The 15,480-nt window shown below is 43.9% G+C and overlaps 3 protein-coding genes across 3 annotated transcripts in view; all 3 read left to right on the forward strand.

Moving 5' to 3' along the window:
- The window catches only part of LOC309384778 (zinc finger MYM-type protein 1-like), a 194,791-nt gene that overhangs the window by 155,179 nt on the left and 24,132 nt on the right, over positions 1-15,480 (forward strand). The window lies entirely within an intron of this gene.
- The window catches only part of LOC309384782 (uncharacterized protein), a 139,326-nt gene that overhangs the window by 76,701 nt on the left and 47,145 nt on the right, over positions 1-15,480 (forward strand).
- LOC309384789 (uncharacterized protein) lies at positions 1,916-13,090 on the forward strand. The gene is made up of 4 exons (XM_081938572.1): positions 1,916-2,014; positions 4,763-4,830; positions 6,531-6,660; positions 7,869-13,090. Exons 2-4 carry the CDS (start codon positions 4,774-4,776, stop codon positions 10,217-10,219), a joined length of 2,538 nt encoding a protein of 845 aa, XP_081794698.1. The 5' UTR covers positions 1,916-2,014; positions 4,763-4,773; the 3' UTR covers positions 10,220-13,090.

Here is a 15,480-nt window from a genome sequence, read left to right on the forward strand (position 1 = left end):
TTTGGAATGTGGAAAAGGTTTTAGAAGTAGCAGGCATCTTACTTGCCAAAAAAGGATTTACACTGGGAAAAAGCCGTATAAATGCCTGGAGTGTGGTAAGAGGTTCAGACATTGTAGTAATCTTATTTGCCATACAAGGATCCACTCAGGAGAGAAACCGTATAAATGCATGGAGTGTGGAAAGACCTTTGCACAAAAAGGTTCTCTTATTCGCCATAACACGATCCACACGGGGGAGAAGCCGTATAAATGCATGGAGTGCGGAAAGACTTTTGCTGAAAGAGGTAATCTTATTCGCCATAACACGATCCACACGGGGGAGAAGCCGTATAAATGCATGGAGTGCGGAAAGACTTTTACTCAAAGAGGTCATCTTATTTCCCATAATATGATCCATACAGGGGAGAAACCGTATACATGCACGGAATGTGGAAAGACCTTTGCTCAAAGAGGTAGTCTTATTTCACATAGGAGAAGCCACACAGGGGAGAAGCCGTATAAATGCACGGAGTGTGGAAAGACCTTTGCTCAAAGGCGTAGTCTTATTTCCCATAAGACAACCCACACCGTAGGAATGAAGCCGTAGGAATGCATAGAATGTAGAAAGACCTTTGCTCAAAGAAGTAATTTTATTTCCCATAAGAGGATCCACACAGCCGCTCATAAAATAGCCCCATATCCTGTAGTACTTTGATTCCTCTTTGTCCTTTATTCTCAATGTCAACCTGTTCATTTCTGCACAGTCTAATATCTTCTTTATTACCTCCCCTTCCAATGAGATTTTGTCTGCTTTCCAATTTTGTGCAAATGCAATTCTAGCTGCTGTTATTATTTGTACAATCAAATATGAATCTTTACTTTATTTCTCTGGTAGAATACCCAATAAAAATACCTCTGGCTTAAACTCTACGGGTTGATGTATCATTTTCTCTAACCATGTTTGTATTTTAACTCAATAAAATACACATCCACCACATATGATATGTTCCTGGGAATTGGTGACATTTCCAACATTTAGCTGATTTATCCTTAAACATTTTTGCTAATGATGGTTCTGACTCCCTCCCTCCCTCCCAAATTAGGCACACTCCAGGGTATCAGAATGAAAAGCACTCCAGTGTGCTAACATTGCAAAAGATCAGTCAAGAAGGAAGATCTTGGAAAGCAATGGGGACCAAAATAAGATGACATTAAGAAGAACTGCTTAAAAAAATTACTTTAGTCCTTCCTGATGAAACATACAGAAATGCGAACGGGAAATTTGTCAGGGATGTCAAGATAACAAAAGTAATACAACATGCCAATAAAGGAGAAAATGTGTAGCTCACAGTTGAAAGAGGGGCCCTTGGTGCTCTCTGAGCTTGATTGTGTTGTTGCAGAGATTTCATTACCCAAACTAGGGAACATCATCAGGGCAACAACCAACCTCAGAGGGCACCAAGGATCCTTCAATCCAACTTGCGTCCACTGTGTCAAATTAAGATCTAGGTCAACTGGTATGAATGGGTGTGGGAATGAGGTCGCCATGGTATATGTGCAGATCAGTCTTCCTGATTGGAACACATATACGGAATTTGGGACAGAAATAAATTGAGTATTGAATGCGGGTTGAGCTGGATGCCCACTGGGAGGGCCCCATCTAGAAAGCTGTGTCTGCAAAATAGAACAATGCACAACGGAGACTTTCCAGGCTAAAGCAGCCTAGGGAACACACAGTCCTAGCTTCCTCCTCAGACAGCCGGAGGAGCAGAAGAAGCAGGTCAAGTTGCAAGTGAGAGCTCAAAAGAAAATAGAGAATGTGTTTGAATACAATGTGGTTGTGTTCCGAATATAGGAATCCACTTTATGTCATGTGATGTACATTAATTCTGCTTCTTTTTTCCTTCCTCCTATTGGAAGTGCTGCACCGTGGAGGTCAGAGATCCTGAGGGAAAGAAGAATCCATCAAATCCCCCTCAGGAGCTATTTTTCAGGAGGATTCCTTGGGAAGATCAAAGTCAAGATGCCTCAGGAGGTAATGGAAGATTCTCTGATTACCCATCTATATTACCTTTGCTCTCTCTTCTCTTCTAGACACTACCTCCTCCTATTTATACTTCTCCACAATAATTGAATCTGTAGATAATTGACCAGTGACCCTCTTTAGGTGAGCTTCTCCTGGGGAAGGAGGAGATTGAGGTCCACCTGAAGGGGATGCTGATGAATTTATGGATTTTCTGGAAGACAAAATCGCTCGACTTCATTTCCAGGTAGATGCCGGTGTGGTTGCTGGTCCAGTGGAAGCCCTTGAGGAAAGTTCTTGCTCTGTTATCTGGTTTGACCCAGTTGCTCCTGAGGAAGTGGACAGGATCCTAGGGAGTATGTGTGCAACACCTGTATTTTAGATCTATTTCATTTTTTCATTTTTTCATTTATTAGCACTTATATACCGCCCCCTCTCCCGAAAGGGACTCGGGGCGGTGTACAGTCCGTATTAAACAACACCAAATAAAGTACATGTATGCATAGGAGGAGGATAAAATAGGCCAAAACTGTACAGCTAATAAGTAAACAATATAAAAATTTAAAATATCATACAATTTATACACTATCCCTCTAAAAGCCAGTAAAAAGTATATGCCAGGGGGTAGACGTTGTAAATTATGCCAAACCAGCCAGTCGGAACAGGTGTGTCTTCAGTTTCTGTCGGAAGGAGCGGAGGTCAGTAGTGGTTCTAATGTCGGGGGGGAGGTCATTCCAGAGGGTTGGGCCCATCACAGAGAAGGCCCTACTCCTCGGTGTCGCCCATTGGCATTGCCTCGTGGACGGCACCAGGAGAAGGCCCTCCCTGTGAGAGCGGATTGGCCGCAGGGATGTGTGCGGGAGGATGCGATCCCGCAGGTAACTAGGCCCTATGCCATGGAGCGCTTTAAAGATGGTAATCAGAACCTTGAACCGCACCCGAAAGACCACAGGTAGCCAGTGCAGCTCGCGCAGGAGAGGTGTTACGTGGGAGTACCTAGTACTCCCCATGACTACCCGCGCGGCTGCGTTCTGGACTAGCTGCAGTCTTCGGGCGCGACCCAAGGGAAGCCCCATGTAGAGAGCGTTACAGTAGTCCAGGCGAGATCTATGTCCTGCCTGGCTTGTGAAATCTTCCCGGGAGGCGACAGGTGGGTGGTCTCTGGTGGCGATTAATGCAGCAGTGGGTAGTGCCCCAGCACTTTAAGGAGGCTGTGCTCCACCCTCTTCTTAAGAAGCCATCGCTGTATTCCACCCTCTTGGATAATTTCTGACCTGTCTCCAATCTTCCTTTTTTGGGGAAGGTGGTTGAGAAGGTGGTTGCGCGGCGGATCCAGAGATTTCTGGATGAAACAAATTATCTGGACCCCTACCAATCAGGATTCAGGCCTGGATTTTGGACAGAAACGACATTGGTTGCGCTTCTGGATGTTCTCTGGCGAGAGCGGGATGGGGATAGTGCATCCACCTTTTCTCTACTTGGCCTCTTCGTGGCTTTCGATACCATTGCCCATGGTATTCTCCTGGGGTGGCTTCCAGGGATGGGAAGCCTTGTTCTATCTTGGCTCACTTCCTTCCTCTGTGGTGGGTTAAGCGATGTTATGTCCTCTTCCTCGCAGTGTCTGGAGGCTGTGAGGGGCTGGATGGGGAGCAACAGGTTGAAACTAAACTCTGGAAAGACCGAGTGGCTCTGGATTTGGGGTTCATTGGCCAAGGGAGAATTGCTACCGCTGGTGTTGGATGGGATGGCACTACCCGAAACAGACCCTGTGCGCAATCTGGGGGTTCTCCTGGACTCACGACTCCTGCTCAAAGAGCAGGTGGCAGTTGTGGCCAAGAGGGCCTTTGTGCAACTATGGACGGTGTGCCTGTTACCGTATTTTTCGGAGTATAAGCCGCACCTTTTTCCCCCTAAAAGAGGGGAAAAATTTAGGTACATCTTATACACCAAATGTAGCCCTGCCCACTCACCGGCCCCTACCCTTTGACCTCTGCCTCCCAGCAATTTACCTCTTTGCAGCAAATGGAGAAAATGGAGCTTACGGAGGCAGCAATAGGCTATGGCAGTGATGGTGAAAATTACACTTTCTGCATGGGGCTGCTCTTGAAGAGCATCTGGAAGCTCCAGTTGGTGCAAAACGCAGCGGCTCACATGGCTTTGCGCAGACCCGGGTGTGCACATGTATCACCTCCCCTGCAGGAGCTGCATTGGCTGCCAATTTGCTTCCGGGTGCAATTCAAGGTTCTGGTTGTCAGCTTTAAAGCCTTTCATGGCTTGGGACCGTCTATTACCGGTTACATGTGCCCGACCCACCAGAGTGGGGAGGCAGGGAATGTTGCATTTCTCATCGCCTAGACAGATACACCTGGTAAGGCCCAGAAGAAGGGCCTTCTCCGTGGTGGCTCCCTCTCTCTGGAACATTTCCCCCCCCCTGGAGATTAGACTGGCCCCCCACTCTAGCACTCTTCCGGAAGGCGTTGAAGACCTGGATCTGCCAGCGGGCCTGGAGAACCCAGAGGGGGGATGGAGCCTATTAAATGGCTCCTCTAAGGTGTTGTCACTGGGGCAGGGAGTGGGGTGATCTTATTATATTAATGTATTATATAATTCTCCTTTTATTAGTTTTATTGTTTTAATATGGGTTTTATACACAAGTCGCCTTCAGTCGCCATGTGCGAATAGGCAGCATATAGATTGTCTAAAATAAATAAATAAAATATTTTGTTAATTATTTGTTTTGATATTACTTATTCCTTACAGAGAAACAAAGGATGACATTTTCTGATTTTTATGACGGCGATCAAACACCGGTTGAACCTCTAAACCAAGTAAGAAACGGAAAAGTTATTAGATTTGTATTCTCGCCTTCAAGAAGGGAAGTGGGTGTGCTGAGTGCTCTCTCCTTCTATTTCCCCCCCCCCCTTGTTTGGACTGGATTACTTTTGTGTCCTTCCACAACATGGACAGCAGAATAGCAGGTTGAAGTTGCTGTCAGCCAACATCGCTTTCCCTGGTTGTCTTGTTCTGTTAGGTACTCCTCAAACTTTGTGTTCTTTTAAAGTCCTTCAAGAATCAGGAATAAATATATCACAGTGTCAGGAACTGCTCGACCCCTGTTCTTTTTGTAATTTATTGACATCATAAGGTACAGATTAACAGAGTTGGAAGGGACTTTGTAGGTCACCTAGTCTGACCCCTGTACACCATTTCTGACAGTTGGCAGTCTAGTCTCTTCTTGAAAGCTCCCAGTGATGAAGCTCTGAAATTTCTGAAGGAAATTTCTGTTCCATTGGTTGATTGCTTTCACTGTCAGAAAATGTCTCCTTATTTCCAGGTTGAATCTGTCCTTGTTCGGTTTCCATCCATTATTCCTTGCCTAACCTTCAGGTGCTTTGGAAAATAGCTTGACCCTCTCCATTCTTAGGCAGCTCCTCAAATATTAGAACACTGCTATCATGTCTCCCCTAGTCCTTCTCTTCACTAGACTAGCTATGCCCAGTTCCTGCAACCACTCATCATATGTTTTAGCCTCCAGTCCATTAATCATCTTGGTTGCTCTTCTCTGCACTCTTTCTAGTCTCAAGATCTTTTGTACATCATGGCAGCCAATACTGGATGCAATGTTCCTAAGTGTGGTCTTACCGAGGCATTATAAAGTGGTACTAACACTTCATGTGGTCTTGATCTCTCTCTTAGGGCAGCCTATGATTCTATTGGTTTTTGTTTTTTTTGGCAACCGTAGCACACTGCTGGTTCACATTTAAGGGATTGTCCACTAGGACTCCAAAATCCCAGTTCCATTTACTACTTTTGAGCCAAGTATCACCTATTCTATGCCCATGCATTGGGTGTTTCTTTCCTAAATGTAGCACATGACAATTCTCACTAGTGAATGTCAGCCTCTGTTTCTCTATTTGCTTTCGGCTGCCATTGAAACAGGGAAGGGGGCGGGGCTGGTATTTGGGAGGGGAAGCTTTAGTACAGGAGAGATTGTAAAAAGGGAGTTTTGGTCTCACCATCTACTACGCGTGCTGGAGATTAGTGCTTGGTGTCGGTCAAGGCCAACCGTCCTGCATACCAACCTGATGATGATGCTTGAAAATGTAACTCACATGACACCTAAAGGATTTACAGATTGGACAGTGGGATGAGGGTTACCAGGGGGAGGGGGTTGGTCACATATTGATATGTAAGATTTTACGCACTTTTGCCTCAGATCTTGCTTTGCTTGGTTGCTATCTTTTCATAACCAGTAAAAGTACTCTTAATTCTGCAAAATGGAGTTAAGTGGTTTATTTCTTGGTTGCTGAGGGAGGCCGGTTTGACAGTGAATTTTATTGTGTTAGAAGGTGCCAATCTGTTGATCCTTCTATATCTTGAGCCAATCTTGTGGAGTGTTGGTATTTCTCTCAATTTGGTCTTGACTGCAAATTTGAGGAGTTCCCCCTTCTATCCTCTTGTCTAAATCAATGATGAAGTTGAACAGACCTTGCAAATCCTCCTGTTCTGTTCTTTTTTCCATGTTCAGAAGAGTCTTGTGTCCTTTGGGGAGGTGGCTGTGTATTTCTCTGAGGAGGAATGGTCTCAGCTGGATCCTGACCAGAAAGCGCTGCATTCGGAAGTCATGCTTGAAAACCATAGGAACGTAATCTCTCTGGGTAAGAGTTTTCTAGTCCCCAATCAGAGTGTTCAAGAAGACAGATTATAGTTAGTTTTATAATTAAAAAATTACTAATCATATATTCACTAAGCAACCGTTCCAAATTACGACCTAGTCCTCTCCCAAGTTCTTAAGACTCGGTCCTGAATTTGCTAATGTTATAGCACCACAGTCATCATTCATTCTTACAAATGATAGAAAAGACGTTGCAACAACAATCACTCTTCCTGTACCCCCACTCTACCCTACTGGGACCTACGTTATGAGGATTTAGCGAGCCATCGGTTCCTTTGCCTGCATTTGCAGAAAAAAGAAGCCTAACGTAGTGAGATACGTAAGATCAATAGTGGGAAATCTGGCACTATTGGTCTGATATGATCTTGCACTACGGTAGGCCTCTGCTAACTAAGGCCTGCATGAGATCCAGGGCAAAATGCTTTGTCAAAAAGCGAAGGCCTCTTTGTTTTCAAAGACTTTTGCCCTGGATCTCGTGCACTGTTCAGTTTATAGGGAACATAGGCCTAAAGTACTGCGGTGCAAGATCATTAGTGAGAGATCTTGTAAAGTTATTTAGGCCTCCGTTCTCTGCAAATGGAAGCCTGTACCAGATCCAGCCAAACAGCCCTCGCAAGCCAATGAGACTTTGGCGCAGTTAAATAGCCATTGTTGAAGCCTCCCAACCTTTGCAGTCTCAGCGCAAAGAGCGCTTACAGGCCAATGGGAGGCTTCAAGGGATTTTGCTGCTAAGTTGCATCATCAGGATCAAGGAACAAGCCGAGCGGGAGTTCTGCCCTCCAGACGCACACTGTGGAGCAGCTGCTCCAAGGTGACACTGGGGAGGAAGGAGCTTGTTTCAAAATTGTTTCAGTTCTCACTGGTCTCTGCTGAAATTAACCCACCCCAATAAATCTTAAGTTTTCTCCTTATTCCTCCTTGGATGTTTCCCCTGATTATTCCTTAACTCAAAACAGATTTTGATTGAGATTTCTAGATATAAAAATATAAAGAGAGATGTTTTCTAGATATTTTTGAAGCTTTCATGACTCATGAATATAGAAATCATCATGTCTATATCACACCACTGTAAGCATGCAAACATAAAACATAATGGGATTTCACAAAAATTCATAAAAAATTCATTTGACTGTACAGATTGATATTTTTCTCTAACCTTGTTATTATTTTCATTTCTCTTTTGCTTTGAAGGTAACAATGAGCAGGAGAATCAAGATTCCTGTAAACTGTTCCAAGTGATCAATGTTAAAGATGGAATGGAGAAGTTTGGAATTCGAATGGAATTAGAAACCCATGACAGAAACCAGTCAAATGATTGGAATCAGGAAAGCTCATCTTCCACCAATACTCCAATGCAAAACTTTCTTGCTGAACGGGAGAAAATAAGAAAAAAAAATATTGGGAAAAGTGTGAAGCGAATCAAAGCTAAATTACCATTAAAAGAACACTCCTTAAGCCAAAACAAAGGAGAACATGTCATTGGAAGTCATAATGGACAAAATTGCAATGGGACACTCATTCCTTCTCTTGGAAATAAGTCCCTCATATCTCAAAAAGTGATTGACAGAAAAGAGAAACCTTACAAATGTTCGGAACGTGGAACATTTTATAGAACAAGCAGGCAACTTACTTCCCATGAAAGGTTTCACACTGGGGAGAAAGTATACAAATGCAGAGAGTCTGGTAACAGGTTCAGCAGAGTTAGTAATTTTATTTCCCATAAAAGGATCCAGTCAGGAGAGAAACCGTATAAATGCATGGAGTGTGGAAAAACCTTTGCTCAAAGGGATAATCTTATTCACCATAAGACAATCCACACAGGGGAGAATCCATATAAATGCATGGAGTGTGGAAAGACCTTTGCTTGCAACAGTAAATTTACTATCCACAAAAGGGTGCATATAGGGGAGAAGCCATTTAAATGCATAGAGTGTGGAAAGAGCTTTGTTCAAAAAATTCAACTTATTTTACATAGGTTTATCCACACAGGGAAAAAGCCATATAAATGCATGGAGTGCGGAAAGACATTTACTCGAAGATATCATCTTATTTGCCATAAGAGGATCCACACAGGGGAGAAACCATATAAATGCATGGAATGTGGAAAGTCCTTTGCTGAGAGCAAAAACCTAAGAAGACACAAAAGGTTCCACACAGGGGAGAAACCTTATGAATGCATGGAGTGTGGAAAGACCTTTGCTGAAAAAAGTCATCTTAATTGCCATATGATAAGCCACACAGGGAAGAAACCATATAAGTGCATGAAATGTGGAAAGACATTTTCTCGGAAATATGGTCTTACGTGCCATAACACAATCCACACAGGAGAGAAACAATATAAATGTATGGAATGTGGAAAGACCTTTGCTCGAAGAAGTAATCTTATTCGCCATAAGAGGATCCACACAGTGGAGAAGCTGTATAAATGCATGGAATGTGGAAAAACCTTTGCTCGAAGAGATCATCTTATTTCCCATAATATGACCCACACAGGTGAGAAGCCTTATAAATGCATGGAGTGTGGAAAGACCTTTGCGCACAACGTCACATTTACTATTCACAAAAGGCTCCACACAGGGGAGAAGCCTTATACATGCATGGAGTGTGGAAAGACCTTTGCTGAAAAAAGTCATCTTAATTGCCATAAGAAAAGCCACACAGGGGAGAAACCATATAAATGCATGAATTGTGGAAAGACATTTTCTCGGAAATATGGTCTTACTTGCCATAACACAATCCACACAGGAGAGAAACAATATAAATGCATGGAATGTGGAAAGACATTTGCTCGAAGAGGTAATCTTATTCGCCATAAGAGGATCCACAGAGTAGAGAAGCTGTATAAATGCATGGAATGTGAAAAAACCTTTGCTCATAGCAATGACCTAAGAATACACAAAGAGATCCATACAAGAAAGAAGCCATTTCCATTTACATGCATGGAGTGCGGAAAGACCTTTGCTCGAAGAGATCATCTTATTTCCCATAATATGATCCACACAGGTGAGAAGCCTTATAAATGCATGGAGTGTGGAAAGACATTTGCGCACAACAGCACATTTACTGTTCACAAAAGGCTCCACACAGGGGAGAAGCCTTATACGTGCATGGAGTGTGGAAAGACCTTTGCTGAAAAAAGTCATCTTAATTGCCATAAGAAAAGCCACAAAGGGGAGAAACCATACAAATGCATGAATTGTGGAAAGGCATTTTCTCGGAAATATGGTCTTACTTGCCATAGCACAATCCACACAGGGGAGAAGCCATTTAAATGCATGGAATGTGGAAAGACCTTTGCTCTAAGAGATTATCTTATTCGCCATAAGATGATCCACACAGGGGAGAAGCCGTATAAATGCATGGAATGTGGAAAGACCTTTGCTCTAAGAGGTTATCTTATTCGCCATAAGACGATCCACACAGGTGAGAAGCCTTATCAATGCATGGAGTGTGGAAAGACATTTGCTCTGAATGGTAATCTATCTTCTCATAAAAGGATCCACGCTCTGGCGAAACTATATAGTAATAGCAATTCCACTTAGACTGCTATACTATTCCACAATGCTTTTCAGGACTTTACAAAATCAGCATATGCAGTTTACAAAATCAGCATATGCTCTCCAGCAATCTGGATCCTCATTTTACCCACCACAGAAGGATGAAAGCTGAATCAACCACGACCTTGTCAGAATTAAACCCCTGGCTATGGGCAATTAGCCTGTAGTACTGCATTCTAACTACTGACCCACCATGTCTCTATAGATTTTTATTTGTATGCATATGGTGCCTTTCGGATCCTAATGAGACAAGGTTGAATCCAAGAAAATGAAATTTAATGTGGAGAAAAGTTAGATGTTACACCTGGGCAGGAAATACAGATTACCTGATCCCTGGCTCAAAAATGGTAACTGTCAATGGGTCCATGGAGTCCGAATGGATTATCACTTAAGCATGAATCTCCTGTGTGCAGCAGCAGGCAAAAAAGTGGATACAATCCTTGGTTGTACAAACAGAGGAATAGAATAAAAATCACATGAAGTATTAATACCGCTTCATAAAACCTTAGTAAGACAACACTTGGAATACTGCATCCAGTTTGGATTATCACATTAACAAAAAAGATGTTGAAACTTTGGAAAAAGTGCAATGCAGAGCATCTAAACTGATTAAAAGCCTGAAGACTAAAACAAGAATGGTTCAGGAACTGGGCATGGCTTGTCTAGTGAAGAGAAGGACCAAGGGAGCAGTGTTCCAATATTTGGGGGTTACCACAGAGAGGAGGGGGTCAAGCTATTTTCCAAAGTGCCAGAAGGCCAGACAAGGAATAATGGATGGAAACTGATTGATGAGAAATTCAACCTATCTGAATCTGATAGAACAATCAACCAATGGAACAGATTGAGTTCCAAGGTTGTGGGAGCTTCTTCACTGGTACCTTTCAAAAAGAGATTGGACTGCCATTTGTCAGAAATGGTGTAGTGTCTCTTGCTTGGGTGGAGGGTTGAACTAGATGAACTACAAGTGCCTTCTACCTTGGTTAATATAATTTCTATTTTTTTCCCAAACCACCAAGGGCAAGATAAGAAACAAAGGATGGAAATTAATCGAGGAGAGAAGCAACCTTGTAGTTTCTTACAGTGAGGATAATTAACTAGTGGAACAGTTTGCCTTCAGATAGTGTGGGTGCTCCATCACTGGATATTTTTAAGGAGAGACTGGACTGTGAAGTTTCCAAGAGCTGACCTAATTAATTTACGAGCCTCGAGACAAATTTAAAAAAAAAACACCATTCATTTATTAGGACTAACATCTTGGCATGGACTTTTGTGGAGCCGAAACTAAATCCCACTTAATGGCGTTTGAACTTTACCCCTGTGTCTCCCCCCCACTGCCTGAAGTCATCAATCACATTCTCCAACAGGACATTATGGCAGGGTTCTGGACATGCGCATTCACATCCCAGTTACAGAAATATTAGACTTTTTACTCTGGCCAAAAGTATGCATGGCATTTCCCCCCCTTCTCAAGTTGATAGTAGCCATGGAAACGCTTTAGACGTTGACATCCAGCTCCCCTCATTTCCTGAAAGCGACCTGTGTAAAACAAAGCAATTTGAGTACAGGTGTATAACTTAGGGATGTGTCCCTCTCCCAGGCTTGCTTGGATTTTCTGCATGGAATTTTGCTACAAGGCAATCAGCCTGGATATTTCTAGTTTTCACCCATGATGCCTCTGATAAGGGGTAGCCCTTCCACTTGATTAAGTATCGGAGCTGTCTCCTGTGCCACCTTGAATCAAGGATACGTTGAACTTCATAATGGGTTTGGCCCCCTATGACCATAGGGCCCGGGGGCTCCCGGGGTAGTGGTCTCAGAGTGGATCCAATCACGGGTTTTAAGAGGCTACTATGAAATGCTGGGTGTATCTTCCCCAACAATCGAGGCAGTTTCAATTGCATTGTAACTGGATTGATCATCTTTACTATGGGGAATGATCCCATAAACTTCGGCCCCAGTTTCTTGCTAGGCAGCTTTAATCTCAAATATTTTGTGGAGAGGTAAACCTTCTCTCCCATCCGGAATGGCCATTGTGGAGCCCGGTGTTTGTCTGCCTGTTTCTTATAGGTTTGTGCCGCTTTAGCCAGTGCTTTTTTGACATTTTCCCAGGTTGCTTTCAGCAACGACATCCAATCAGCCAAGCTGACTGAAGAGGGAGGATCCCTTGGATACTCAGGCATTGGGACGAAGTCCATATCGCTCACTATTTTGAATGGCGTGAGTCCTGTGCTACTGTGAACAGCATTATTGTATGCCACCTCAGCAAAAGATGAAAGGTCTGCCCAATTGGACTGCTGATAGTTCACGTAGCACCTCAGGTACTGCTCCACCATGGCGTTCAGTCTCTCTGCTGCCCCATTGGTGCTCGGATGAAAAGCTGAACTAAGACCCTGAGATGATCCAATCGACCGCAGGAACTCCTTCCAGAACTTAGTCGTGAACTGGACCCCTCTGTCTGAGATAATTCTTTGAGGTACTCCATGCAGTCGGTAGATATGCTTCATGAACAGTTTAGCCAGCTTGTGAGCCGAAAGTAGTCCGCTACAGGGTATAAAGTGTGCTTGCTTGGAGAACAGGTCTATTACAATCCAAATCACCATGTTTCCCCCACTTTTTGGCAACTCTACTATAAAGTTCATTGCGATATCCTCCCATGGCCTCGTTGGCTCTGCTACTGTTTGCAGTAGTCCAGGGGGATTTCCTGGTCGTCTCTTCATTGTGGTGCAGATGGTACAACTTTTCACATAACTATCTACATCTTTCTTCATGCCAGGCCACCAGAATTGGCTCTGGGCTAAGTGTAAAGTTTTTAGGAACCCAAAGTGGCCTGCTGGTTTGGCATCATGACTCCTCTGGAGAACTAGGGTACGTAGGGATTCTGGGACGTAGAGTTTTGTCCCCTTCCATGCAAGGTCATCTCTTTTTGTCAAGATGTGTTGGTTGTTTTGGAACCAGGGGTCTGCTAGCAGTTTGGTTTTGAGCCTCGTGGTTAGGTCGCTTGCGGTTTGGTCTTGCCGAGCATGGTGTTGCTGTCTGGTGGTAACTTGGGCAGCGATTTGGGTAGAGGGAATGATGGCGTCCACTACGTGCTCCCGTTCGCATTTGTACTGAGGCATGCGGGAGAGGGCGTCAGCTAGAAAGTTCCTCCCCCCTGGAATGTGCTTTAAAACAAAATCAAAACAGTTGAAGTATTGAGCCCATCGGAATTGTTTGGGTGATACTTTCCGTGGTGTCCTAAGCGCCTCCAGATTTTTGTGGTCAGTCCAGACTTCGAACGGTTTCTGGCCCCCTTCCAACAGGTGTCTCCAGGTTAGCAGTGCCCATCTCACTGCAAAAGCCTACTTTTCCCATGCGTCCCATCGTATCTCTGTGTCTGTGAGCTTGCGGGAAGTGTAGGCGCGGGTTTGTAAGTTTCCTTGGTTGTTTCTTTGGAGTAGCACCGCTCCCACTGCCATGTCGCTGGCATTTGCCTGGATCACGAATGGTTGCTCGGGGTCAGGATGCTTCAGCACCGGCTCCTTTGCAAACATTTCTTTTAGTGTTTCGAACGTCTCTTGGCAGGTTAGGTCCCACTGTAGGGGTTGTCCCAGACGGGGTTTCATTCCTGGGCTCCCTGTCTTCAGGAGGTCTGTTAGGGGTTTGGCAATTTTCGCAAAGGAGGGGATGAATTGCCTGTAGAAGTTCGCGAAACCTAGGAAACTTTGTAGTTGTCTGCGGGTGCGAGGGGGTTGCCAGACTACGACGGCTTGCACTTTGGCTGGGTCCATCTCTATTCCCTCATTTGACACTCAGTAACCCAGGTAGTCTAACTGTGCATGGTGGAATTCACATTTTGATACCTTGACGTACAGGTTGGCTGCCAGACGTTTTTCCAGTACTTGGCAGACCAGGGGTACGTGGTCATCCATGGTCTCAGTGTAGATAAGTATGTCATCTAGGTCAGGGGTGTCCAAACTTTTTTCAAAGAGGGCCAGATTGGATGAAGTGAACATGCTGGAGGGCCGAACATTTTTCCGAACATTCTTTGAACAATTACAATTAAATGCAAATGAATTATTTTATGCCAAGTTAATTGCAAATGGCATACTTTTCATTTCATAACATTAAGATCAACTGACAGCTGAGTTTTCACAATGTATTTTAAATAAATTTTTAAAAAACTTACCTGCACTAATATGAGGGGTGAAACTGAGATCTGTACTGCAGCAAATAGGCTCGGTCTGGTACAAAGGCAGTGGTTTTGATGCGCAAAATGTCACGCAGATGAGAGTCACTTAGTCTTGTCCTCACACGGTTCTTGTTAAAGTTTATAGCAGAGAATGTCTTCTCACACAAATATGTTGAGCCAAACAAGCTCAGCATTTTCTTAGCCAATGTCCGAATCTCCTGAAACCTGCCCTTATCCAGTTGGCGGTAAAAGTTCACAAGAGAGAGCTGTTGGTGACGACTGCGTAACTCGCTGTCACAATGCAGCTCAATGAGCTCAAGCTGCAGCTGATCTGGAGCATCATCCGGATCAACAGAGAATGGAGAGGAGAAAAGGCTGATCTCCTTTTCAATAGCTGCAAAATCTTGAAAGCGCCGTTTAAACTCTCCAGCCAGAGATGCGATGTCTGCTGCATGCCTGCTCATTTGCACACTGATATTGTCCTGTGAAAAACTGTTCATTATTTCCTGCAATGCTGGGAAATGTATGGTATTGGGCTGTGTTTGTGACAAATGCCTTTGGAAAAGTTGCAGCTTTGTTCCAAAGGCCTTGAGGTGTGAATAAAGCTGGTTCACCGCTGCATCTTTTCCCCGAAGACTCGTGTTTAGTACATTCAGATGCTTTGTTATGTCAACTAGAAACCCCAAATCAGCCAGCCAAATAGGATCAGATAGTTCTCGCATAAGTTGTCCCTTTGTTTCCAAGAATTCTTTGATTTCCTTTCTGAGAGAGTAGAAACGCTGCAGCGCAGACCCTCGACTGAGCCATCTTACATTGTTGTGATATAAAACATCTTCATATTCAGCCTGGATGTCCAGTAGAAACTGTTTAAACTGGCGGTGGCACAGAGCTTTAGCGCGAATAAAATTAATAGTCTTTACAACCGGTTTCATAACATGATCATATTTGAGATATTTAGCACAGAGAACTTGTTGATGAATGATACAATGGAGTTTAATAGCTTCGCCTCCTTCTTCAATCACCTTGTTACAGATTAGGGTTGATAAGCCACTTCGTTCACCAGCCATAGCAGGTGCCC

This window comes from Natrix helvetica (assembly GCF_964273705.1).
Source record: "Natrix helvetica genome assembly, chromosome: 1".
NCBI lineage: Eukaryota > Metazoa > Chordata > Lepidosauria > Squamata > Natricidae > Natrix > Natrix helvetica.